Below are 27364 nucleotides of genomic sequence, written 5' to 3' on the forward strand. Positions count from 1 at the left end.
ATGCCCTGAAATTGGGGGACTATGTATAAACACAGCTGTAATTTCGACATGGTGAAACCAAAACGTATAATAATACCCTTTAATAAAATCTAACAATGTGCACTTTAACCACATGTGATGTTTTCTATTACAAATCTCAAATTATTGAGCACAGAGGCAAATAAATAAATGATGGGTCTTGGTCCCAAACTTCATGGAGGGCACTGTAAGTGAGTTTTGACTGCCTCACTTGTCATTCCAGTCACTAGGTTGAATCCTATCCAACAGGTCAAATACCTCAAACTCTTTCTCATCCATCATTTTGGTTAATAAACCATTAAGGTACAAAAACGAATTATATGTCAATTATTTATCATTTAATCTGGATCAAAATGAGGTATTTAAAGGAGTTATAAATATTATTGATAAGGTCATGACAGCATGAAGGTTTCATTGGAAAATAATAAACTTGATGTTTGAGGATTTATGTCTTGTTATTTGCAGCAAGGTTTTAATGAGATTGGACAATATGAATTAAACAATGTTCATGCTTCGAATACAAAATATTTATGATAAATGTAGGTTTTGCCGAAGTGAAAACATTCATATTTTGAACATCTTGCAAATCAAAAGTACAACTAAAATGTAATTTAGAACTAGAGGAAATCTGAAATAAATGGAGAAAATACTGGAAAATTTCAACAGGGCAGGCAGCATCTGTGGAGAGAGAAACTGAGCTGATTCAGGTCAATGATCTTCCATTAGAACAGAGAAAAGCGAGGTGTGTTTTTTTTATTAGCAGGAAGGTTAGATGGGGTAGCCTATGATGGGGTGAAGACCAAAAGTATCAAGATGCTGTAAATAATCCTGCGATGAACCAACAGATTTCTTGGCTCCCTTTTCCATCTCCTCCAATAACCCCTCCCTTTTCTATACAATTGCAGGAGAAGCAACATTTGCTTTTCAATTTCTTCCCCACCAATTCTCTGTGGAACCAAACACTCTTTCCAGTTGAAGCTTCAATACAATTGCATTTCTTTCACCATCATCTCTACATTCAAAGCTCATGAAATCTTTTCTACAGTGGAGAAACCAAATTAGGTGAATTATTTTCAGCACAGCTCCATTCAGTCCTGAGCTGACAATTAAAATTGAATCTGAATCTGAATCTGAGCTTCCTGCTGGCCATTGGTTTAATTCTTCAACCCACATCCACTCAAACCCCTGCATCTTTGGTGTCTAATGCTGTTCAACCAAATACCAACACCACCTCAACAACTGCTATTCAACATCCATGTAGGATATCGCACCTCTACAAATTAGTACTGAATTTAACTATTTAATAGAACCAGTTTTCCTGTTTGCACCAGAGCTGGCCAATGCTGATGTAAAGTCATCAGCCTGTAATATCCACCCCATTTTTCTTTCCCCATCCAGAATACTGTCTGATCTGCTGGGCATTTCCAGAACTCTATTTATTTTGTATTTCTATCTATCGTGTGTTCAGCATCTCCTAGTTCTGGTACTTTGTCCTTCTTATTTGTTCTTATTCAATTTCCTTCAGACACATCACCTGCACAGGCACTGATTCATTATCCTCTCTCTGATGGCAACACTAAATGTGTCTCCTGGTTTCTAACCTATTACAGCCATCCCCTTTGTTCTCTTCATTTCTCCTTCTACTCTACAATTAAAAATAGTTGTCCTTGTTTTCTTACTTCTAGTCCTCATGAAAGATCATCAACTTGAAAATTGTATTTTGTTTTCCCACATATACTGCATGACCTGCTGAGTTTTTTTCTCCCGTTTTTTCAAATTTCCAGCACTCAGATTTTTTTTATTTTCCCACTATCGTAAGAATTGGCAAAATGGTACAATTTTTAATTACTAGGCTACTGCAAGATTTTGTTGTCTGCGCAAAGCAATACATTTATAATATGATAAATGGAAAGGTTAGTCAATGACATTAAAGAAGCGTTTGTTTGAATGAAACCAAGTTTCTGTCAGTAAAGTTTTAACGGTTAACAAAGCATGAAAGCAAGGAAGAAAATAAATAGTCATACACAAACTTCACTTGCCATCTGTCAAGATTAAATCCGAGTTGGGTTATTGCATCCAACCTTGCAGCTGCACATCACATACCTCAACATATAGAAAATCAAAAAATCAGAAAAAATAAATTGAATGAAAGAGCATTACAAAGATATTATTTATTCTGTCTCTTTTTGATAAAATTCGCTACTGTAGAAGAAAGACAGATGAGGGCAGTCAAACAGAGATGGACTACAAAGATAGGCAAACAGTGAGACAAATGAAAACCAAGGGAAGCAGGTTGGTGCTTGGGGGATGGGGACTGAATAAGGGAAAAAGAGAGAAAAAGCAAAACAAAAATAGTTGCTGCAAACTACAATAGAGAGACACATGAAGTCTGCATGATGAGGAGAACATTGTACATATTCCTCACGTATGCAGCCTGTTCCGTGGTCAGAAGACATTTAGAATGTTACAGTGCAGGTAGTGGTCACTGGACAGTTGAAACTAACTCTTTGGTGGAGTTTTAGAAACATAGAAAATAGTTGCAGGAGTAGTGCATTCAAGATGATTATGGTTGATTATTCAAAATCATACCCCATTCCTGTTCACAATAAATTCAAGAATTACATGACGGTATATCATACTAACTTCAGAAAGTATAAAATTATTGTTTACTGAACTCACTGATTTTGTCATCCCTAACTTTAATTAGATAACATTTCCTTTAAGTTGCTTTGCCTGAACCTTAGGATCCATATACCCAGGGCAGGATAATATGGATGCTTCTCAGAGCTAAAAACTTTCCTTCCGAGTCATTAAATTCAAAAATGAAATAAACTATTGTTGTAGGTGGAAATGGGGTTAAGGTATTGGATAGAAATTTTTGCCAAAGGCCAAGATTAATTGTCATACTGCATAGGGGTAATTGAAACTACAGGTACTCTAGGTTATGAATGCCAGATTTATGGATACCTCGTACATATGAAGAAGCATTTGGAAGACCGACCGGATGAATAAAGATGGAAATGCTGGCTACTGGTGTTTCCTGCAGGGTGGGAAATGAGCAATTCTATGCGCTTTCTTTGCCCACCATCCCCCACCACTCTCCAGAGCTGCAATAATTGGGGCCTGGGTCAAAGCAAGCAGAGCCGGGGGTTCTGAGCAGACTCACATATTCACAGATTCAGCAGAAAAGGCAGATACTGATACAAACTTTAAAAGACATTTGGACAGGTTAATGTGCCAAATGCTGGGAAATGAAACTAATGCAAGAAGATACCTTGGTCGGCATGGAAATGTTGGGTCAAAGGATCTGTTTCTATGCTGTATAACTATGTTTCTGAAATGCAAAGCTCGGCAATGGGAGCACTAAACTCAAAGCGGTACCCCTATGAACATGTGTAAGTAGTGGAAGTTAGAATACAAAATGTAATGTATTGTTTACACAAATGCACAGTTTCAAGGTGCAAAAACAAGCAGAAACATACATTAATGATAAAATATTAAGTAAGATAATTAGAAAAATAACTCAAGGTACTTCTCAGATTTAAAAGAGAAAAGATTTGAACATTTCAATGAAGTGAAATCAGCATAATAATCTGGTAAATGCCTTAAAAATTGATCATGTGCAATATTTGAAGTTAAAAACCCTTAAACTTATGTGGAAATACAGAATTAAAAATCTACATCACTGAGGCCATTATTGGAGACTATATTACTGCTGCATTTGTGGATGACTCAAACATGTAATTAGAAAATGGGCACTGCAGGCACACTGCTGTGCATAGAGGCATTGAAGCCACTAATGGAACTTTCTACCACAAATGCACATTAACACCTACAACAATTTCAAGAATGAAACTGACACATGAAAATATATAACTACTAACACTTACATTTAATAAAATGCTCCTTTGTTCACAGGAGTAAAAAAGGTGAAATTAAATACTGAAGGAGAAAATCAAAAGGTGGGAGCAGAAAGTTGGTGATTTTCTGGCGAAGAAGGCATTGGTTTGGGTTTGGGACAATTGCCCAGGAAAATATAATTACATCACAATGCACTCTGATTAGTTTGAAGCATCATTATGCATACCCATTGAATTGTAATTCAAAAAGGGAAAAATAACGTGACATTTGGATTTTCTTCATTATCCCGGAGGTCTTCATTAAGAAGCTATCACTTGGAGTGGAAAATTGGTGAAATGTTATTGCACATAAATTGATGCTAAAACTTCAGTGCAATTCTGAGAAGGCAGTCATTGTCAGAAGTGCCATCTGTCAGATTAAATACCATCTACCTGTTGAGGCAGATGTAGAAGATTTTGAGCATTCCTCCAGTAAAAATGCTGAAATCCTTTCTAAGAAATCTTACTCAATCATGTTGATAAAGAAATAAGGACATTTAGCAGAATTACTATTTCATTGCAGTTTCTGCAGATCTGTGCAAATGGTTGCCATGGTTTCTATTACAACAGATTAGACTTCACAAGGTAATTCAGTAGATAAGAACTGAATTAGCCTGGGGTCATAAATGTTTATAGTGCTTTTCTTTGTTTTAATACACCACAGTCCTATAAAAAAATACCATACCTGCCATGGTTGAGCTGTCCAAAGTTTTATTCAGACCATCCTCAGTCACGTCTCTGATTGTGTAATTTGTGTAACTCCAGAATTTTCATGTTATACTGAATACCAAAAATAATAGCCACTGATTAACAATGTCAATTAAAAGCTAATGAATGGCACTTAACGTAAATTGGTGATGTTTCCCATTGGGTGCAATTAATTCTTCCTGGGCCAATTTTTCTCAACAAGCTTTGCAATTATATATCATAGTTGAATAAATATGCTATGAAGCACTATTACTGTTATTCACGGAGGAACTCTGAATACGGAAGGCTGAGCAAAAGTGAAGATTATCAATAAAATTGACCTTCACCAGGTCAAAACTGACTAATAGATAAACCGTACATTTAAATTGATGACCTCCCAGAGTAGTTACTGGTTTGGACTCAGCCTGAGCAACCTCCCCTGGGTCATCATACTCACGGCAGCCCTTAGATTCCAGGTTACAGGTAGTTTGCGGTATTTACAAGAGAACAATTTGAAAGTAAACTATTATCAAGTTCACAGAGCGACAACGCAGTTGACTACAATGCCGCTCAAACACAGAACAACTTTGCCTTAGCAACAATTACATTTTAAAAATAATAAACTGCAGAATATCCTGCGTGCTTCCCGAAGATTTAATGTAAAACTAATTGCATCAATCCAGCTGGTCAGACATGTCCAGTACTGCGACAATATAGGCAAAGACGATTCATTTCTTGCAATGATATGAAATGATCCATTCAAAAATGATGTGTCATGTGCATTTTCCCAGGTTAGTCATCATTATTGCAGTTTACACAAATCTAATATCACCGTTCTCTCAAGGACATAGGTCAAAAGCTGGATGTTGGATGCCATGAGCCACCCACATCTCATTGTCATTCTGTACAAAGCCATTGTACAAATGAGTGGTGCCTTGGTGAAGCCCATAACCAGGTCTGAAAGTTGAATCAACAAGTTCTGGCATGTTTAAATTAAACTTTAATTGCGTAATGACTCCACCCCTATCACCAAGTAGGCAAGAATGTTACTACTTATTTATTTATTTGTGAGACATGGGCATCACCGGCAAGACTAACATTTATTGTTCATTTGAGAAAGTGGTAGTGAATCACTACAGTCCATCGCCATAGAACTGTAGTACAGCATGGAAGCAGGCCCTTCAGCCCAACATGCCCAATCAGACCAAGTTGACATAACAGGCTACTTCTATCTGCCTACATTTGGCCCACAGTTCTCTAAACTCTTCCTGTCCACCTATTTGTCCAAATGTCTTTTACAAGTCATAATTCTATCTGCTTCTCTCGCAGTTCATTCCAGATGCAGGCTACCTTCTCAGTGAAATGGTTGCCCCCGAGATCCTTCTTAAATATCTCCCCTCTCACCTTAAGCCGATGTCCTCTAGTTTTGGAATCCTCTACCCTGAAAACAAACAGCGAGCGTTTGTTTTATCCATGTACCTCGTACTTGTAGATTTCAATAAAGTCACCCCTTGGCCTCTTATTTTGCAAAGGAAAATGTCCCAGCCTATACAACCTTTTCCTATAACTTTAACTGGCCACAAGCCCAGGTAACATTCTGGTGAATTTCCTCTGCGGCCTTTATAACTTAATGACATGATGACTTAATGACAAAGCTGGGCAACTACGATTGCACAGTCCTCCGTGTACTCTCACCAACAACTTGTACAGCTGCATACGTTCTGACTTTTGTACTCGATACCCTTCCCAATAAAAACAAGTGTGCCAAACACCTTCTTCATCACACTATCCACCTCACTACAGATGCATAAGAACCATGCACCTATACTCCCAGATCTATATTCTGCAACACTCCCCAGGGCTCTACCACTGATTGTGTGAGTCCTCCCTAAAGTGCAAAGTCAGAGTTAGATTCTATTTGCCATTCCTTAAGCCCCATGTTCCCAACTGATCTTTGATATCATTCCTCACTGTGTACTACACCTTTGGTGCAACCTGCAAATTTACTTACAATGTTAACTACATTGTCATCCAAATTACTGCATGAGTGAACCCAGCACCAGCCCGCTTTGCACTCCACTAGTCACAGGGCTCCAATCAGGAAAACAAACCTCCACAACTACCCTTTGATTCCTTTTAATTTTGAATCCAATTGGCTAGCTGTTCTTGGATTCCATGTGATCTAACCTTCCAGACCAACCTTGTCAAAGGATTTTGCTGAACATATTCCCATGGCCTTCACGGATCATTAGATACCAGATTTACGCAAAACGGTGATGAAGGTGTGGCAACAAAATTGACCTTGGAGGGGAACCTGTCAGTGATGGTGTTTCCCTGCATCTCCAACCCTATCTTACTTGGTGATAAAATGCACAGATTTTGGAGATATTTGCAAAATAATGTGCACCGTGCCAGAAAACAAATGTACATATTACTGATGGGTTGAGTGAATATTTAGTGTGATAGACAGGATGCTAATCTAATGTGGGGTTTTGCACTAGATGGTGTTGAATTCTTGAGTTTTGTGGGAGTTACACTCATCTAAGGGGTGAATATTCCATCACCTTTATGTACCCCATAATGAGGTTCAGCTTTAGACTGTCAATAGATGAATTATTTGGCATTGGATACCAAGCCTCTGGTCTTCATACACAACTGGTCCAGTTTAGTTTCTAGCCTGTGTTGACCATCAGGGGAATTTGGTGATTGTAATGCCAATGAATGCCAACAACAGTTGGTTGGACCATCTCTTTCTGGAGATGCCATTGCCTGGCACTTTGGCAGCATAAAGCTTACTTAAATGCCACATGGAGAAAAATGCAGAAAACTTCACAATGACTGTTTTTGCAGTTAATCAATAAGAATATCAAGGCAGACACATTCCAAAAATCAAAGCAGTAAACTTCAACATATTCTAATGCCTTTGTGAAAAAAAAACAATATTATAAAGAGCAAGAATAGGATTACGTATAGCTGAATGAAGTTAAAATGGATGGCAGAACAAATACAATCATGTCAAATGGGCTGAAAAATAAAGAAAATTTGAACAAGGTTGATACATAGCATAAAATATGAAACAGGGTCATTACAAGCAGTAGAAAATCAGCAAGTAGGATTTTGTAGTGCGTTCTCCCCAAGATCCAATCTGCTTGTGACATTCAGAATACAGCAACCTAAATACAGTACCCCATCTACCATTATTCCCTCTGCCACTAGAACACATTGTTTGCAGTGTCCACCATTGTACAAAATGCAGTGGAGATCATTGTTTGAGTATACTAACAGCACTGGCGCAGCGGTAGAGTTGCTACCTTAGAGCGCCAAAGACCTGGGTTCAATCCTGACTATGGGTAGCAATGTTACAAAATTTTGAGATTTAAAAAATCAAGTCTGCAATTTATCCCATCAGATAAAGCATAACAATAAGTTTAATGTGACACCTAATTCACTTTCATATCTCAAGTATTAAAAAAGTTATGACCATTTCCATACTCGGAAATTAGCATCTTGTTCCCTATTGATTTTCAATGGGCATTACAAAAAAGCTGTGATCTTGGATAGTCAAAAGCACATTTCTTAAGGAAAGATTAACATTTTTAAATAGCCTAAGTGTCCAAAGATTATTCACAAATAATTCACAATATAACATGATTTTTATATCTAATTTACATTAATTTATAGGCCAAATGGAAGGAATTTAGTGTTCAATTGCTGTAAATAAATGCCCATTTAAATCGGTTTTCTAGTGGGTTTCTGTGAACGCGCAGGTTTAGAATGTTGACAGCGCGCTAGATTAGTGCCCTCAAATGCCGAGAAAAATACTGCGGGATATAAAAAGCCCAAAATGAGCTACTCGCTATAGAAAATTATAATTATAGGGTTATATACATGCCCCATTTAATGTAAAAATAAGGTACATACCTTTAATTGTTTGCTTTATAAAACCCTGGGGCTGCGAAAGCTTGCGAACTGAACGAGAGCTTTTAAATTTATTATATCTACTATTCGAGGCCTATAAAACTAATAATAGCGCTTGGGACCGGGTCTTGCAGCCATTCTCCGTTAATGATTTACTAGGCTGAACATCTGCGATTGGAACAGCCTAGTAAAAATCGGGTTTTAAACCCGCCCCCTCCAAACAGCTCCAAAATCACACACAAGGGGTGGGGCAGATGCTCAGCCACGATTCAGGTAGGTTTTGTAACATACCTACTATGGGTACTGTCTTTTAGGAGTTAGTACGTTCTCCTTGTGACTGTGTGGGTTTTCCCAAGGTGCTCCAGTTTCCTCCCACACTCCAAAGACATACAGGTTTATGGGCCTTGGTAAAATTGTAAATTGTCCCTAGTGGCGTAGAATAGTGCCAGTGTACGGGGTGATCGCTGGTCGGTGCGGGCTTGGTGGGCCGAAGGGCTTGTTTCCATACTGTATCTCTAAAGTAGAGTGTAGCAAAGCATCTCTATACTTGTAAGGCTGACCACTAAGAAGTATCAGGGCTTCAGGCATTTGAGAACACAGCTGTCTTTCCTCAATGTTGCACACGTGCTGACTTGCAAATATATCACAGTTTCAGAGTCTAGATCGTGGAATTTTCATTCCATCACTGCTTGGTTTGAGTACATTCTACAAAGTACAGAAAAAAAGCTGCAGCTCACCATCAACGTCCCAAAGACAATTAAAGACAGGCAATAAATAATGGACTTGACAATGATGACCAGATCCAAAAAAAAAAAAAAGAAGAAATGAGAAGATCGAAGCATCATCCTATTCATGTTATGAATAATGTTTCATGTTCTAGTTTTAGAGAGATGTGGATTTACAAATGGGAATACATATTAGCTGTAAAGAGGATTTCAGAGCATTAGAAGAGAGCATAAATATAGCCATGAGTAGACAGTACGTACACTGGAACTCACACCTTACACATCCACTGTTGTTAGTATCGGACTGATTGCATAATGACCTGGTACAGCTATTCCAGTACTCAGGAATGCAAGAGGCTGCAGACAATGGTGAACTCAGCCCAGTCCACCAGGAAAGCATTTACATGAGACTCTGCCTCGAGAAAAACACAACTATCAAAGATTTCCACCATCCGGGCCATGATCTCTACTGTCTGCTAACATTGGGCAGGAGGTACAGATATCTGAATCCCACATCACCAGTTCAGGAGCAACTACTTTCGAACAACTATCACGTTCTTGAAACAACCTGCATAACCCTAATCCTACCTCGGCAACATAACATGAGGGACAATATTCTGTACAACCATGAACTTGTTTTCCAATTGCGTGTTTATGCATTCATGCCTTTTTTTTCATGGTCTCCGTGTAGAATGTATGTGTAGCTTACATATAATTTATGTTCTTGTACACTGTTCGAGTTTAAGTGCCTGTGATGCTGCTGCAAGCTAATTTTCATTGCATTGTATCTCACCATACTTATGCAGATGACAATAAACTCAACTAGATAAATTAAGTTGGGGCTCACATGCCCTAATTCTGTTCTCTGAGAGTGTTTCAAATATCTCTACAGCATGCCAGTAATAGGTAGGAGTATTGTTCTGCAACTAACACAGATCATTGACTGTAACATGAAGTGTGCCTTGGCAAGGCCAGTAGTATAATCAAGGATGGGTTGCACCCTGGCCACTCCCTCTTCTCCCCTATCCCATCAGGCAAAAGGTATAGAAGTGTGAAAACACATACCTCCCGATTCAGGGACAGTTTCTTCCCAGGAGTTTTCAGCCAAATGAATCATCCTACCACAACTAGAGAGCAGTCCTCAATGAGGGTCAACCTCATTGGTGACCCTTGGACTATTTTTGATCGGACTTTACTGGCTTTACCTGGCACTAAACGTTATTCCCTTATTATCATGTAAATGACTCAATTGTAATCATATATTGCCCTTCCTCTGACTGGATAGTACGCAACAAAAGCTTTTCACTGTACCTCGGTACACGTGACAATAAACTGAACTGGACTGATAGCAACACCCATATGGTTTGTAGTGAACACAAGTGAAAGGCTTTTCCCAGATCAAAGACCATGCAACATGTCTGATGAAGGGTCTCGACCCGAAATGTCACCCATTCCTTCTCCCCAGAGATGCTGCCTGTCCTGCTGAGTTACTCCAGCATTTTATGTCAACCATGTAACATAATATGGTGAACATCACCCCATTATTATTTGCTGTTAATAATTTGAATGCAAAAAACATTTTTATGGTGGAGTGGCATGATGAGAAGCTGATGTGTTATAATATCACTATTCAGACAAAGGCTATCACGTAGCAGCTTCTAGCGAATGAGGAAGAACCTTTGCCAGAATAATGGCAATGCAATAATCAAAGTGGTAACACTTCTGCTTCCAAAGCGGGTTAATTGCTACTTAAATTAGCAGAGCATGTTGGAAATAATAACTAGGTCCAGCAGAATATGAAGAAAGGGAAACAGCTAATATTGTAGGTCCATGGGCTTTCTTGAGAAATGGAAATTAGAGAAAATACTCACGAGCAGAGAATGTTGGTGTGCGATGGATAGAACAGGAATACCTCTGGTGAGGTAAGATCATGTGGTTTGTTTAGGGTAGTTAGAATATCAGTTACATGCACATTATGATTCTTTGTCTAAGTAAGGTGCATAATTATTATTGTAGCCATCAATTACATGTTGTCCTATCTATTACATCGCAAACAAAAATTCATTTATAGTAAATTAATAGTTTTATATCACTGGAGTTTGGGGAAAGTAGTGTTACTACACAAGTACGTTAAATGATAATCAATTGAAAGTTAAAAAAAGCATTGGAATTTTTAAATGAATTATAATCAAAAACATTCACTGAAGAGGATGGAGATATGGTTATTCATATCATTAAAAGCCATTCAGATATGTGCATCCATTAATAAAATGAATAAAAATGAAGAGGTGTTCACACAACACAAATTGGTCTGGGACACTCATAAACACTCTCAATTGCAACCAGTAAGTTCTCAAATTCAGTCATGAAATGAAATTAATTCACTGATTGATTGATTGATTGAAAGATACAGCAAGAAAATACGCCCTTCAGCCCAATGTGTCCAGGCCAACCGGCAATCACCCAATCCTACTAGTTCTATAATATCCACTTTCGCATCCACTCCCTACACACTAGAGGCAATTTACAGAGTACAGACTACAAACCCGCATGTCTATGGAATGTGGGAGGAAACTGGAGCACCTACAAGAAACCCACAAGGTCACAGCGTGAACATGCAAATTCCACACAGACAACAGCCGAGGTCAGGAGCAAACCAGGGTGTCTGCCACGATGATGCTGTAGTTCTACCAGCTGTGCCACTTTGCTGCCCTATCATATGCAAACAACAGTTATCAACATTTCAAGAGCCTTCTCTTTTGTCAAATTAAGTTCCGCTCACGTTCTGTGCTGTGCGTGATATTCAATTTTGTCAGGAACCTCAAGCATTGACAAATGATAGAAGCATTAGCAGATGATAAACAGATGTCACCTGGCTATCACAAAAGACCATCAATGATCTGGTTATATCAAAAATTAAACTGTTCTCTTTCCTGAGATCACCGTCTACAGAATGGTAACTTTTGGTAATTGAATCACTGCTCTTAGATGGATGTGACCAAGCATAGTACATTAACAAGAACACAGTACCTCAAAAGAATTTGCCTGGAACAATTTCTCCATGACCATGTTAAATTCTCAATTTTACTGACTTTTCTCCCAGTGAGTTGAACAAATTTAAGTAAGTTAAAATTATATACCCCTGGTGTCGAAATTCAATCATCAAAGCAAAGGAGCCAATGACATACAGAAATAAAAATCAGGCTGATGCTAGTTTCAGGTATCAGCAGCAAGAATGCGGGTCACAGGTAGATAACCTAGAGTTGCAGAGGCAAAAGCTTAGAGCAGCAGTAATTGGAAGGGTACTTAAATACAGGGGGCTCTTTTGGCGTCTTATGCACTTAAGTTACTTATATTCATTGTTGCCTCAGGGTGAACTTTTCTTGCAGGAATTCCTAACCATGTGCAAATAGAGGTTAGAACATAAAGCAGTACAGCACAAGAACAGGCCCTTTGGCCCACAATGTCTGTGCTGAACATGATGCCAAGACCAACTCCTATCTACCTGCATATTATCTAAATTTTGATTCAAAAGTCTCTTAAATGCCATTATCATATCAGTTTCAACTACCATCAGTGTTCCAGGCACTGTCTAATAAACAACTGCACAAGTTGTCCTGCACAACTTCTTAAACTTTACCTCTCACCTTAAAGTTATGCCCTCTAGTATGTAATTTTGGGAATAAAGTTCTGACTATATACCCTTTCTATCCCTCTAATAATTTTATATACGTCTATCAGGTCTCTCCTCAACCTCTGGTGTTTCAGTTCAAACAATTATTTTGGGTGTGACTAAAGGGTCCTCTGTTTGCTGCTTCCCAGTATGCCATTGACATGTTTGTGCTCTTCCCTACCCTGGAGCCCAATGTAATAAAGCATGAAGCAATTTCACAACCAGCTGTTTCGTTATGAACACATTATAACATACAAAAATGTACTACAGTGATATTGACAGTTTGTTTTCTGTTGACATATGGTGCAGGGATTGGGACAATATGTTCTAGCAAATATATTCTCTCTGGAACATCGGAGGTTCAGGGGAGACTTGATCTAAGTATATAAAATTATGAGAGGCATAGATAGGGCAGACAGTCAGAACTTCTTTCCCGATGTGGGAATGTCCAACACTAGAGAGTAGAGCTATAAGGTAAGAGGAGGAACGTTTAATGGAGATGTGTGATGTATATTTTTTTTATACAGAGTAGTGGGGGCCTGGAATACATTGCTGGGGGTGGTAGTAGAGGCAGACACAATAGTGGTGTTTAAGAGGCTTTTAGATAGGCACATGGAAGTGCAGGGAAGAGAGGGATATGGATCATATGCAGGCAGATGAGATCAGTTTAACTTGGCATCATATTCAGTGCAAACACTGTGGGCCAAAGGGCCCATTCCTTCCTAAACTGTACTGTTCTATGTTCTCCAAACGTAGTTGTAGAACTGTCCTGCCTTCCATTAGTAGTGAATACACACGGCTTGTGCTTTCTAACAAAGGTCAAAGACCTTTATTTGCTAATCACATCATCCTTGGAACTGGGGACATGGGGTGTAACAAGGTCCTCATTGTGACAATCAGAACAAAAGGGTTATGTTCAATGATGTGCTGCTGATGAAGGGCATGAAACTGTTCAAGTTGTGCCAGTGATCGCAGGTGTAATTTACAAGAATGGTATGTGGTGGCAACAACCTATTAACATTCCTATCACCATAAACAATGTTGCCTCTTGAAATAAAAGGTTTTGTTATAAATGTGTTACAGCCTCATTATCTTGCACGTGGTTAATATATGCTGAACTATATGCTGTTTTCCATTCCTTCTGGGAAATATGGAGGAAATCTGAAGGAAGAACACATTCACTTCATACAAGTAAATTATTAATCAGACCACATTTGAAAAGCAAATGATAAAGAGTGTATGTTTTAATTGAAATAGTACAGGTAACTTCACAAGCTTTTGCCCGTTAGACAAACTGCAAAAAAATTGAACCTTTGATTAAACCCAGCTGAATTCATTTACCCTTTCATGATTCATATCCTATTACAGCATCCAACTATTTTCCTTAATGATTCACGTGTTCTACAGCTGATTCCAGCAAACAACATAATCAGCCTCAACTAGATTCATAATAGGAAAATAAAAATCTAGAATGACAGCACAGACAAGATTTTGCCCATTGTGCCTGTCCCATCACTTTGAAGGGGCTATCCGATTTGTCACCTACATTTTCCTATACCTTGCAATTTTGTTCCCTGGAATTAAATATTTGATGGTTACCATTGAAGGTTGCCATTGAATCAGCCTTTACCCTGGCTGGCACATATCACAGAACCACCTTACTTGTAAACATATCAAGGACATCCCTAATCTCCTCTGAAAGAATGACAATTGGACATCTTACATTTTTGATAATGTCACCCTATTATGAGGTAGTGCACAATTAAAGACAGAAAGTGCATGCCTATTTACTAAGCCATTTATGTAATTTACTTCTATATTTCCATATCCCATTCCTGAGAAGACAAATAACATGGGACACTTCAATGCCTTTTAGTTTTCAATGCAAACTTTCAACATTGCTGCACCAACTGAAGGTAATGTAAAAATATGCAACTATAACTGTTATTTACAGGAACCGTAATCACTTTTATGTATATATACATGTTGAGAGTGCATTATGTATATATACATGTGGATGAGAGTGCATTATGACAAAGGACTATTATATTGTATTTGGTGTCGTGGACATGTGAATGAGCATTTATGTTGATAGGAATATTTAGTCAACAAGGACTTTTCTAAACTAGCCTCCGATTCCATGGATTCATTTGCATTCATTAGCACTGCAGGAAATCTCTGGCTGTTAATGATTGCAAGACTGAATGGCAGAAGCACATTACAGTACTATACCTGGCAGACAATGGTGGTGTACTGTCCAGCATGAGCCTGCACCAGCATAGCTTCAGTGTGACGTGTTCGAAACATTAGTCCAAGGAACCATGGAATAGAAATCTTCACCTCATTCTTAAAATCCCAGGATAGCAAGCTATTTCCAAGGAAATGGTAAGGGTGGTGCATCACTATAAAGAAACATACAGAAAAGAAAACAAAGGTGATACAACTGGCATTACAGACTACAGTCATCCATTTTGGTGATGGGATGCATGTTAGTGACCTGGATATCATGAGCTTCGGGCATTTACGATTTGAGAAAAGGACTCGATAATGCATTGAAAATAAACATACATTTATGTTTGAGAACATTAAATACAAATCTGGAAATATAAATCTCACAAGGGAAAGGAAATAAACAATTTTACCTGTTGGAATAAAGAACAAAAAGAAATACTAATCACAAAAGCAAGCTTGTAATAAATATTATGCAAACTTTTTTTATCAACCCATTGAAAGGCTGGTACTGAGGACCTGCCTCAAGTAAAACAAAAGGAGTGTAGTGACTGTTTTTTTACAGCTAAATGGCTACTACAAGGAACAATTTTATCTAGCCTGTCAACATTAATCTTACTGCACCCAAGAATTATGGAACAGCCACAGTTTAAAGAATTATGGTTTTGAAATATTACATCATACAGCCTTATTTCACAATGCATTAATGCGCCAACGAACAGCAAGGGTCCATACAAATGACAGTTTAAAACATATCATTAGTTTGATATAATAGAACCTACTGTTCCATTTGATACAGTAACTGAAATTAAAATTACACAAGGAAACTCAAATGTTAATTAGTTAGTTGTTTCTTCATTGCCCATACAATGCTGTGATCTCTCAACCATGGCTTACCTTGCCCACAGTCTTTGCTTCCAAATCCCAGAGGACATTCGCAAAGAAATGTCTCCCAGATAACAACACATGTGCCTCCGTTCTTACATGGATTTGAATCACAGAATGGCTGTTTCATATTGCAACCTGAAGGACACAACAGAAAACAAGTTTAAAATGTGAGACTAAATTACAGAAATAACTGGGAACTGTGTAAAAAACTTACCAAATAGAGGTTTTGGCTGTTATTCGGAGAAATCGAATTGCATGGCACATTGCATTAGGGATTTGGGAAATCAGGAATCATGGCGAGTCACATGCTGCATAATATCCAGCTTCTAACTTGTTCTTATTCCTAAAGAATTTGTGGGGCTAGTGCATTTGTTAAGTTCACCTTATTTCTCCATTTACAGATGCTGCCTGACCTGCTGAGTATTTAAAGCATTCCCGATTATATATCAGATTTCCAGCATCTGCAGTACCTCTTGGATTATTTACATTATTAGTTGGTATTAATTTTTCTCTGATCCAATTTTAACAGGTTATATAGAAGACTTCCTTTTCAGCCATTGTCCAGTTTGATTTAGGCTCAGATGCCACTAAGAACAGAGCAAAAAAGTTACGCTGACACTTCAGTCTAATGGTGAGGGAGTGCTGCACTGTCAGAGGTAAACCACATACGCAAGAATGCCAATTTTCTGAAAACGACACAAAGTTGTGGAGTAACTTAGTGGGTTAGGCAACATTTCTAGAGACCACGAATAGATGACGCTTTGGGTCGGGACCCTTCTTCAGTCTGAAGAAAGATCCCAACCAAAGACGCACCTATCCATGTTCTCCAGAGCTCCTGCCTGATCCGCTGTTAAGGGATGTTCCACTTGGGCGACCTAATTGGTGAGTTTAGAAGAGTTTAGGAGAGTTTGAAAAAATGTCATGTTGAAGACCTGCTTCGACTATGTAGAAGACCTCCTTCGACCTCCTTCGACTATGTTGAAGACTAGCTTCGACTAGCTACGACTAACTTCGGGGAATTTGGACAACGAATAGTGGAGAGTGAAGACGACCTCCTTCGATCTCCTTCTACCTCCCTTCGACTATGATGAAGACTATCTACGACTACCTTCAACTACCTTTGACTACACTCGATTACTTACGACTAATATGCCGACCTACTACGACTAAACCTACGAGTAAAAAAATTATCGATTTTTTCCATGGCGACTTTTTTTAACTTGCGGAAATTTTTCAACATGTTAAAAAATACGCCGCCACCTAGCTGAGGCCTCGAGTACACGGGGACTACTCTCGAGCATGAAGGAGAGTTACAAAGACCTCCTACGTCATCGTGTTGACCATGCTACGAGGACGAGTCAAGGGCAAATTTGCCAGAACTCGCGGATTAGGTCGCCCAAGTGGGACAGCCCCTTTACTCCAGCACTTTGTGCCTTTTCTTTTACTGTCCGAGGAAATATTTGGTGCCTGAAGGTAGGTTCACTTTCTAAGATGGATGTTAAATTTTTCAAGATAATATTTTAATAGAGACTGAGGAATTAATTTCAGTGCCCTGGTCAATTTTTTCCCCTCACTAAAGAATCTTAGTTACCAAGTTGAACCTTGCTTTGTGCAATGGGCTACAGCATTCCTAGATCACATCTAAGAATACACTGCATTGCTTGTAACATTTTAGGATTGTGAAAGGTACAAATCAACTGCTTTCTTTAAAATAAACTAATAATGATTTTAATGTATTATATTCATCATCAGAGGCATATAGGAAAATAATTACTTGACAAAGTTGCCATAACACACAGATAGGTAAGAAAATGTGAAGATGACATATGCTACAAAGGGATGAGAGGATAAGCGAAAAGACAAAGATTTGTCAACATTTGCCATAATAAGGGAAAATGTGAAATTGTGAAAAGGATTAGTGAAGGTCCCTTACAGTCAGAGACAGGTGAATTTATAATGGGAAACAAGGGAATGGCAGAACAGTTAAATGAGTACTTTGGTTTTGTATTCGCTAAGAAAGACACAAAAAATCTCTCTGAAATACAAGGGAGCGGAGGATCTAGTGGGAGGGAGGAACTGAAGGGAATCCACATTATTCAGAAAATGGTGTTAGGTAAACTTTTGGGACTGAAGGCAGATAAATTCCCAGGGCCAGATGGTATGCATCCCAGCGTACTCAAGGAGGTGGCTCTAGAAATCGTGAATGCATTGGTGATCATTTTCCAATATTCTCTCGACTCTGGAACAGTTCCTGTGGATTTGAGGTTAGACAATGTAACTCTACTTTTTAAGAAAGGAGGAAGAGAGAAAAAGGGGAATTATAAACCAGTTAGCCTTACATCGGTAGTGGGGAAGATGCTGGAGTTGATTATGAAAGATGTTATAGCAGTGCATTTGGAAAGCAGTGACGGGATCAGTCAAAGTCAGCATGGATTCATGAAACGGAAATCATGCTTGACTATTCTATTGGAATTTTTTGTGGATGTAACAAGTAGAATGGATAAGGGAAAGCCAGTGGATGTTGTGTATCTGGACTTTCAAAAAAGCCTTTGACATGGGCCCACACAAGAAATTAGAGCACATGATATTGGGGGCAGGGTATTGACATGGATAGAGAACTGGTTGGCAGACAGGAAGCAAAGAGTAGGAATTAACGGGTCCTTTTCCTAATGGCAGCAGTGACTAGTAGGGTGCCGCAAGGCTCGCTGCTGGGACCCCAGTTGTTTATAATATATGTTAACGATTTAGACAAGGGAAATAAATGTAACATCTCCAAGTTTGCGGATGACATAAAGTGGTACTGTGAGCTACGATGTGGATGCTATGAGGCTGCAGGGTGACTTGGATAGGTTGGGTGAGTGGGCAGAAGCATGGCAAATGCAGTATAATGTGGATAAAAGTGAGGTTATCAACTTTTATTTCAAGAACAGGAAGGCAGTTATTATCTGAATGGTGTCAGATTAGGAGAAGGGGAGGTGCAATGAGACCGGAATGTGCTTGTACATCAGTCACTGAAAGTAAGCATGCAGGTACAGCAGGCAGTGAAGAAAGCCAATGGCATGTTGGTCTTCATTGCAAGAGGATTGGAGGTCCAACTGCAGTTGTACAGGGCTCTGATGAACCACACCTGGAGTATTGTGTGCCATTTTAGTCTCCTAATTTGAGTAAGGACATTATTACTATAGAGGGAGTGCAGCTCAGATTTACCAGGTTAATTCCCAGGATGGTCAGACCGATGAATGATGAAAGAATGTGTCGACTGAGCTTGTATTTGCTGGAATTTAGAAGGATGAGAGGTGATCTTATCGAAATATATATAATTCTTAGAGGATTGGACTGGGTAGATGCAGGAAAAATGTTCCCGATGTTGGGGGAGTCCAGAACCAGGGGTCACAGTATAACAATAAGTGGTAGGCCGTGTAGGATTAGATGAGGAAAAGCTTTTTCACTTAGAGAGTTGTGAATCTGTGGAATTCTCTGCCACAGAAGGCAGCGGAGGCCAATTCACTGGATGTTTTCAAGAGAAAGTTAGATTTAGCTCTTTGGGCTTAGGGAATAAAGGGATATGGGGAAGAAGCCAAAACGGGGTACTGATTTTGCACGATCAGCCATGATCATATTGAATGGCGGTGCTGGCTCAAAGGGCCGAATGGCCTATGCCTGCACCTATTTTCTATGTAACAATTATGATATTACATAGTGGAGCAGGCTCAAGGATTGGAGGCCTACGCCAGCTTCTAATTTGTATGTTTGTGTGACAGAGACTGCAGATTGATAAAACTCATTCTTGGGATGGGAGTATAGCTGAAATCTCTATTAAAAAAAATATTGCACTAGTACCCAGCTCTAATATAAAGCCTTAAAAGAGCAATTTTACCTGACTGATCATTTATTTCAGGAATCTGCTATTACATTGCACATTTGAGAGAAATTAAGTAGCAGCTTACAGAGGATTGATTTACAAGCAATGACACCTCTGGTTAGTTGCTGCATGGCAATTAAAATCAGTTCCAGCAACAGATCCACATTATTACAGCTCTAATAAAATGGCAAAATATGGAAAGGTTTTTGAAAATGTAAGTACTAATGAACATTAATTATCCAGGCACATGATTATCTAGTGACTCAAAATGCAATTGTAAACAAGAGAGTGAGAACATGGAGACAGCATTAGAGCAAGAGATTCAAAGAGAATATGCCAATGCATACATAACAGACTCAGAAGCACACAACCCTTCCCATTACCTGGAAAAGTGCCATTATTAGCAATGTAGGCTGCCATATCAATACGCTTATTGTCAATGTGAAGTTCTTTCATACAGCCCACAAACTCCCTGTTAATGACTGGGAAATTCTCTGGTAGGTTTGGGACACCCCCAAGAAGTAACGGACCTGTAAGATCCAGGGACCTATTGATACACAGTAAGTATAAGTTATAGGATAGCGGAAGAATAATTTGCATTCATGTACACAGACCGATTTACAAATAAGCAATGAAGTCTAGGGATTCTAGTAAGCTCAACATATAACAGTTCAAGTTGAAATCAATGCATTCATAACCTTGGCTTACAAAGGAATACATTTCATTGAAATGCTGCACAATGAAAAGTAATGCAGTGTTCAAAATAATCCCAGGCATCATGGCATGGAACAATCAGTACATGCTTGCTTAGTATCAAATGATGTTGCAAGAAGGTGAATCAATTCCAGGAGTAACAATTTTTAGAGATTCACGATGAATATTTTAATATTGTTTTTTTATAAAGCCATTTAAACAATTGTGATCTTTTAACCAACTTGGTCTCTTTCCATTTATATTTTTGGGATACTTTTGTTTGAACTACTAATATCAGAGAAAACAGAATTAACAAAGAACTAGATTAAATACAGGAGGCAAGAGCATTATTCTTGGTCATTACTTGACAAAGGTCTCTTCTTATTTTATTTTATGCAAGTATATTAATTTTAACATTCATTTTTTGGATTGCTTATAGTGGTGGATGTGGTGTCAATTAGTCAGGTTTGGAACAAGCCCATAGTGATGGGATGAATTCCATATCCATCTGCTGAATGAAATGGTTCCTGACGTAAAATGAGTCGTGGCTGATGCAATCCATGCTTCCTGTACAAGGATCTCATCACACATCTATGGCCGAACCTGCCGCTAACTGGAAATCTTTAGTAAGGTGCAATAGTCTCATTAATAGTGATAAAAAATTACTTATTTTTTAATCCAGCCAGAAGTTATAATGGATATTATGGGATAACATTTCCAGGCTGTAAGTAATAATTCCAAAGTGTTCACCCAGTCAAACCAAAATACGAACTGGATAAACAGACTTGCTGTAGTTCTAAGATTTACAGAATAACAGGTTATGATGCAAAGTCCAACGCTGGACTCCACACGTTAGGGTCCCATTTTGCATTATTGTCCACGTTGAATTTCAACTGAGAACTCAGCTATAAGAAAACCATTCATCTTTAATTTGTGTAAATGGTACTATTGCACTTAAGTACTCAGAATCTTCCCTCACCCACAGTCCTTCAAAGATTTACTCTGGAGTCAGTAGCAAAATTCAACCACATTACTACTTATGTTATTTCTCATAAATGTCTCATTGAATTCATTATTCATTTAAAACTTTATTCATTATAAGTTTACGGTCTCTAGACTCCAAGAGATGATACCAGAGGCGGAAAGCGCGGGTGTGCCATTGCTGATTTCTGCTCCAGAAAATTAAACAGAAATCAACTATTTAGGGATTGAGGCCACCTTTCACATGCTGAACATTAATAAACTTCTTCTTGTGGTTAATTACCGTTTGCAGCTGTCACTGTAAGCAAATTAAAATGATCTCGCCAACGCTTTTTGACATGCTGGGTAATTTTCTCAGTTCTTCTTTGAAATTTTATCATGGAAATAGTTTAAGCACCTGAATGAAATCTCAAAGGCTTCAACTATTGAATACGAAAACATTCAAATATTCTCAAATGAATCTCTTGAGATCACTGAGCTCACTATTAGATGAGAACAATGCTTCAATATACAAGTAAATATGGGATGTTGTTTGGAGGTCTGTAAAGGGCAGGGCACATATTTCCTTGTTCGGTTTTATTAATGAAAGGATCTGAGGATGATGTAGGATTTTGTTTGATATACAAAGTTGTGGAAATCCTTGGAATTTTTTCAAGACAGAGTGAAAAATTGTTTCAGTTAAGCTATAACAGCAATTACATTGTAGTACACAGTAAATGCATTTAAAACCCTGATATTTTAAAGATATTGATTTGCTGAACAGGTATGTATTTACTTTGCTGCTACCAGTAAACCATGAGCTACCTGGTAGATCTAATGCCTTGATCTTCAAACAATGTATTAACAATGACTTCAAAGAATGTTTGCCTTAACTGAGGTGCCGTAGAGAAGTAGTCTACATTTTCCAGGGTCTCGTCAGCCTTTATTGTTGGAGGGCAATGCAATAGAGTACCTGCAGCTTGTGGATGATGATGTGAGGCTCATCATCCCACATGGTTCAGTTAAAGTGTGTTTAATTTTAATATGCACCAAGAACAGAACAATATAATTTTAAGTTGCAGAAGTTTTACAGCCACATTAACTCAATAACAAGACAAATAAATGTGCAATAATCAGTATTACAATAAATTACCAGCAATAGGTAATCTGGGTTACCTGATGTTACAAAGATTGGACGGCTTCTTTCTTGAAGATGGTCAAAAGTAACCAAAAGTGCGCGTTCTACTTTATAAATATAATTTGGGACTTGGATTTTAGGACACTTATGAGCAGTCACAACAGCAACAGATGTGAAAACTGTTCCACCATTATAACTCAAAAACTACTGAAATTAAAAGATGCGATTTTTTGAGCAAGTTGGTGTAAAGCAGAAGAGGAATGTTACCTTCATCTTCAGAAGGTAGACAAAAATGCTGGAGAAACTCAGCGGGTGAGGCAGCATCTATGGAGTGAAGGAAATAGGCAACGTTTCGGGTCGAGACCCTTCTTCAAGGGGGGGGGGGGGGGGGTGGGGGGGGGAGCGCGGGAAGAAGAAAGGAAGAGGTGGAGACAGTGGGCTGAGGGAGAGCTGAGAAGGGGAGGAGAAAGTAGGGACTACCTGAACTTAGAGAAGTCAATGTTCATACCGCTGGGGTGTAAACTGTCCAAGCAAAATATGAGGTGCTGCTCCTCCAATTTACAGTGGTCCTCACTCTGGTCATGGAGGAGGCCCAGGACAGAAAGGTTGGATTCGGAATGGGAGGGGGAGTTGAAGTAAATAATCACATCCAAAATTATATAGCATTAGAGCAGCCTGTTCAATCTTTTATGTAAAACTTTTAATTATGCTATTAGTCGCCAAACAATACTTTTCTCCAAAAAGATTTTGCATGTTATCAGTTATGTTTCCTGGCATACTTTATACACTTACTTCTTGGAGCTGGACTGTACACCTTCAGCAGCACATGAATAGTTACCGATCTCATTTCCAAAACGAACAGCAATTGAGGTGTCACAATCATCTATGGTTAAGATTGCTACTTTCTGTTCTGAGGGACCTTGTGCAACTCCTAATGACCCAATTTTTTGCTGAAAGAAATATACACAAACATGAAAGTGACAAATGCTGATAAAGAGGATTGTAAATAAAAATGGCCATCACAGCAAGATGATTATAAAAATATAAATATATAGAGCAAACACTTTTGACTATCTCATTAACACTACTTAGCTTCATACAATAACCCGTCAGATTTTTAACAAATTGCTTGTTGTTTGTATGGTTTGTTTGGAATTCATTTTCTCCTTTCACTTTTTTTCCTTTTTCTTAAAAGTAAACGTTGCTAATTCTATAAATATGATTGTTGGCTTTCAAGGTAATTGCAAATCATCTCCTATTTTGGTTGTACCGACCTACCTTTTTTAATAAAAAAAGGAAACATCCACCCACTTCATTTCTTTTTCTCCTATTTATCAAACTTTTACATAGAAAGAGAATCAAACTCAGAGGTCTTCACCCACGATTGCCATATCTTCAGCTTTATGGAAGTTAAATTATCCAGTGCATTTTCTAATCATTTGCAAATTTGCTTATGAAACTTTAGAAGTAAATTTCAGTACTTGAGAAAGATGAGCTGATTGAATCCAGATGGGGCTGTCATTGCCTGAAAACATTACCATGGCAATTCTGCTGCAACCTACTTGTTAATAAACCTCCTACATGAGGAAGTAAGTGGAAATATTGTCCCCAGGCCAGCTCATGATTTGTGTTGCTGGTAATGTTGTATTGGGAGTGCCTTCAAACTTCCTTACATACTTTGATAAATCTCCCAACAAAGACTGAAGTTTGAGAGGCTATCACCGACAGTATTAAAGATAGTGTTAAAGATTGAATAATAGTCTGCAGATCAATAAAGGTACATTTCTTCTGACTATTCAAACGTACATCATTGGCATCTACAAAGGTGCACCTCAGTGAAATATCTTTAAATCATAAACCAGAGGAGATAGTGAGAAAAATAATAACCTACTAGAGTTCTAATTAAAAATGAAAACTCAGCAGGTGGTAGGAAACTCAATTTTGGGCACATTACAAAGGTTGTCTAAATCTTCAACAGGATGCAGAGCAGATTTAATGGAATAGTACCACAGATACAGGATTTCATTTACGTGAGAAGCTGATTGATCGCCTCCTCAGTCTTGCAAGGGAAGAAACCATTCAAAATCAAGAAGGGTTTTGATGAATTAAGAACGATTCTCATGGTTGAACGTTCAGTTATTGGAGTTCACAAATTTAAATATATTTGAACAAAGAATAAGAGGCATAGGGAGTGCAACAAAAGTATATCAGAGTGATTTCTGAGGAGAGCTTTCTAAGGAGAGATTAAATAGACTTGACGAGTTCACAAGAGTGTGAGCTGATTATCGAAACTTACAAAATTCTTACAGAATTTCACATAATGTTTTTCCTGGGTCAATTATCTAGAACCAAGGGTGATTATCTGAAAGTGAGGGGTTGCCTATTCAGGACTGAAAGGAAAAGAAAATTTCTCACTCAAAAGTTACAAAAACATTTAAATTCACCATCCAACTGGAGGCTCAGTTGCTGGATATCAGATCATCAATTTCCTGTGTACTTCGCAAATCAAAGAATGTGGGATAGACACAAAAATCTGGATTAACGCAGCAGGTCAAATGGCATCTCTGGAGAAAAGGAATAGGTGACGTTATGGGTCGAGACCCTTCTTCAGACTGAGTCAGGGGGAAGGAGGAATGTGGGGTTAGTGCAGTAAAGTAGCACTTAGGTAAAAGATCAGCCATGATCTAATAAGTAGAAGAACAGTTGGGAGGAGCGCAGGGGGCCTTGTTTCTCCTCATAAGAGTTTTGACGTCAGGAGCTTAATTGCTTAGAAAATATTGCACACACAAATTAAAATGTAAAGGAAACCCCATTAATAATCAGTCTTAATGTTCTACCTTGTTGTAGTATTGGATCTGTACCGTGTGCCATTGCCCATCACTGACTCCACCAGGAAGATACGGGGTTACAACTGTCATCAACTCCCCTGTGAAAAGAACATCATAGAGAGTGGACCTTAATTATGTATTCTGAAAGAAACTGATGTCACCAGTCCCATTTCAGCTACATTTAAGGTGGGTAAAAGGCAAAAAAATATTTGCATGAAGACTGCCACCTCCTATTTTCCATGCACATGACAAACAGTTAACACCCAAGAACCACAGTAGTAGTTTAATGGTTATATCCCAAAGAATTGACTAGACATGATTCAATAAATGGTACCCAAAAATGCTGGAAAAACGCAGCGGGTGCAGCAGCATCTATGGAGCGAAGGAAATAGGCAACGTTTCGGGCCAAAACGTTGCCTATTTCCTTCGCTCCATAGATGCTGCTGTACCCGCTGAGTTTCTCCAGCATTTTTGTGTACCTTCGATTTTCCAGCATCTGCAGTTCCTTCTTAAACAACATGATTCAATAAATAAAGAGAAATTATTTGCAGATTAGTACCTGATGTAATTGAATTGAATGTTTAATGTAAAATTATTTTTAGAACAAACCTGTTGAGTACTTCAACTGAACTTGTCCTTCAATGATTTCCACTGCAATAAAATCATGTTTTTCATTAAATCGACCGTTGTAAAACAGGAGCCCATTATTTTCTTGTGTAGCGAACCTGAAAGTAGAGAATAGATTCAACTGAAGAATATATTTCTATTTCAGTGGCTCTCCTTTCCAACTTCTTTGGACAGAAAGCATGTGAATCTAATCTGTCACTAACATTCTCCCATGAACTAATTCTAACTGACAGACAATCACAGCATTGAAATAAAGGTCTCTTTCTGACAGGTCCTGAGGCTTCTTATACAGACAGGCATTGGTCTAAAGACTAAAGCGAATCTAAAAGCTCTCAATGGTCAATGGCCACTGGCACAGTCTGCCAAAATTGCATGAGGAACGATTTCATTCATGGTCCAAGATCCACAAATCATCTAGCTCTTCTTTGGTCATTAAATTTGTATCTCCAATCCTTGGCTGAACAAATCATACTGCTGGTAGACAAAAATGCTGGAGAAACTCAGCGGGTGAGGCAGCATCTATGGAGCGAAGGAATAGGTGACGTTTCAGCTCGAGACCCTTCTTCAGACAAATCATACTGCTGCATAGTTTACATAACCATATAGATTCACAGAAACGCTTGCTGCTTTTATATCTCTATTGAAGCTCATGTTTTTTTTTGATTTTATGTACATTCTGCAAATTGCTCTAAGAAACAATCCCATAAACTCCTCCTCCACGCTATCCTTCCCTGCCATTGATTATTTTAACCCCAATCAGATTTGAAAGTACCGATCACTGGATCCATATCATAACTCGGCATTACAATGATAACTCCTTGATTAACTATCGCATCACACTACTTTTATTTTTTCACTTTCTCTTTTGGCTCACTGAATAACATGGTATATTCAGTTCCCAGACCTGGTCACCCTGCAACCATAACTTGTAATAGCTATTAGATCAGACTCATTTGTTACAATTTGTGCTGTCAATTCAATTCAAATGCTACGTGCATTTAGCTTACTTAATCTGGATTCACTTTCTGCCGCACACAATTGCTTATATCTTAATTCCCTTCAGTCCTACTCTGACTTTCATTCTTCCATTTGCTATTATGTGCCACTACTTTCTCATTTACTTTAGGTCCATTAAACTTTCCATTACTAGAACCCGTCCCCCTGTTAGTTTATAGTCTTGTCTTTAACCGCAGTGTGCTTTGCCAGGCCACTAGTCCCA

General features: G+C 38.4%; 1 protein-coding gene across 1 annotated transcript in view; it reads right to left on the reverse strand.

Moving 5' to 3' along the window:
- The window catches only part of celsr3 (cadherin, EGF LAG seven-pass G-type receptor 3), a 197697-nt gene that overhangs the window by 92943 nt on the left and 77390 nt on the right, over positions 1 to 27364 (reverse strand). The window contains exons 4-9 of the mRNA XM_055648072.1: positions 26128 to 26243; positions 25528 to 25616; positions 23483 to 23640; positions 20283 to 20446; positions 16047 to 16172; positions 15153 to 15322 (exon numbers count right to left, since the gene is read on the reverse strand). Coding sequence (XP_055504047.1) covers positions 15153 to 15322; positions 16047 to 16172; positions 20283 to 20446; positions 23483 to 23640; positions 25528 to 25616; positions 26128 to 26243 — 823 coding nt within the window. The remainder of the gene's footprint in view (positions 1 to 15152; positions 15323 to 16046; positions 16173 to 20282; positions 20447 to 23482; positions 23641 to 25527; positions 25617 to 26127; positions 26244 to 27364) is intronic.

This window comes from Leucoraja erinacea, chromosome 16, assembly GCF_028641065.1.
Source record: "Leucoraja erinacea ecotype New England chromosome 16, Leri_hhj_1, whole genome shotgun sequence".
NCBI classification, from domain to species: Eukaryota; Metazoa; Chordata; class Chondrichthyes; order Rajiformes; family Rajidae; genus Leucoraja; species Leucoraja erinaceus.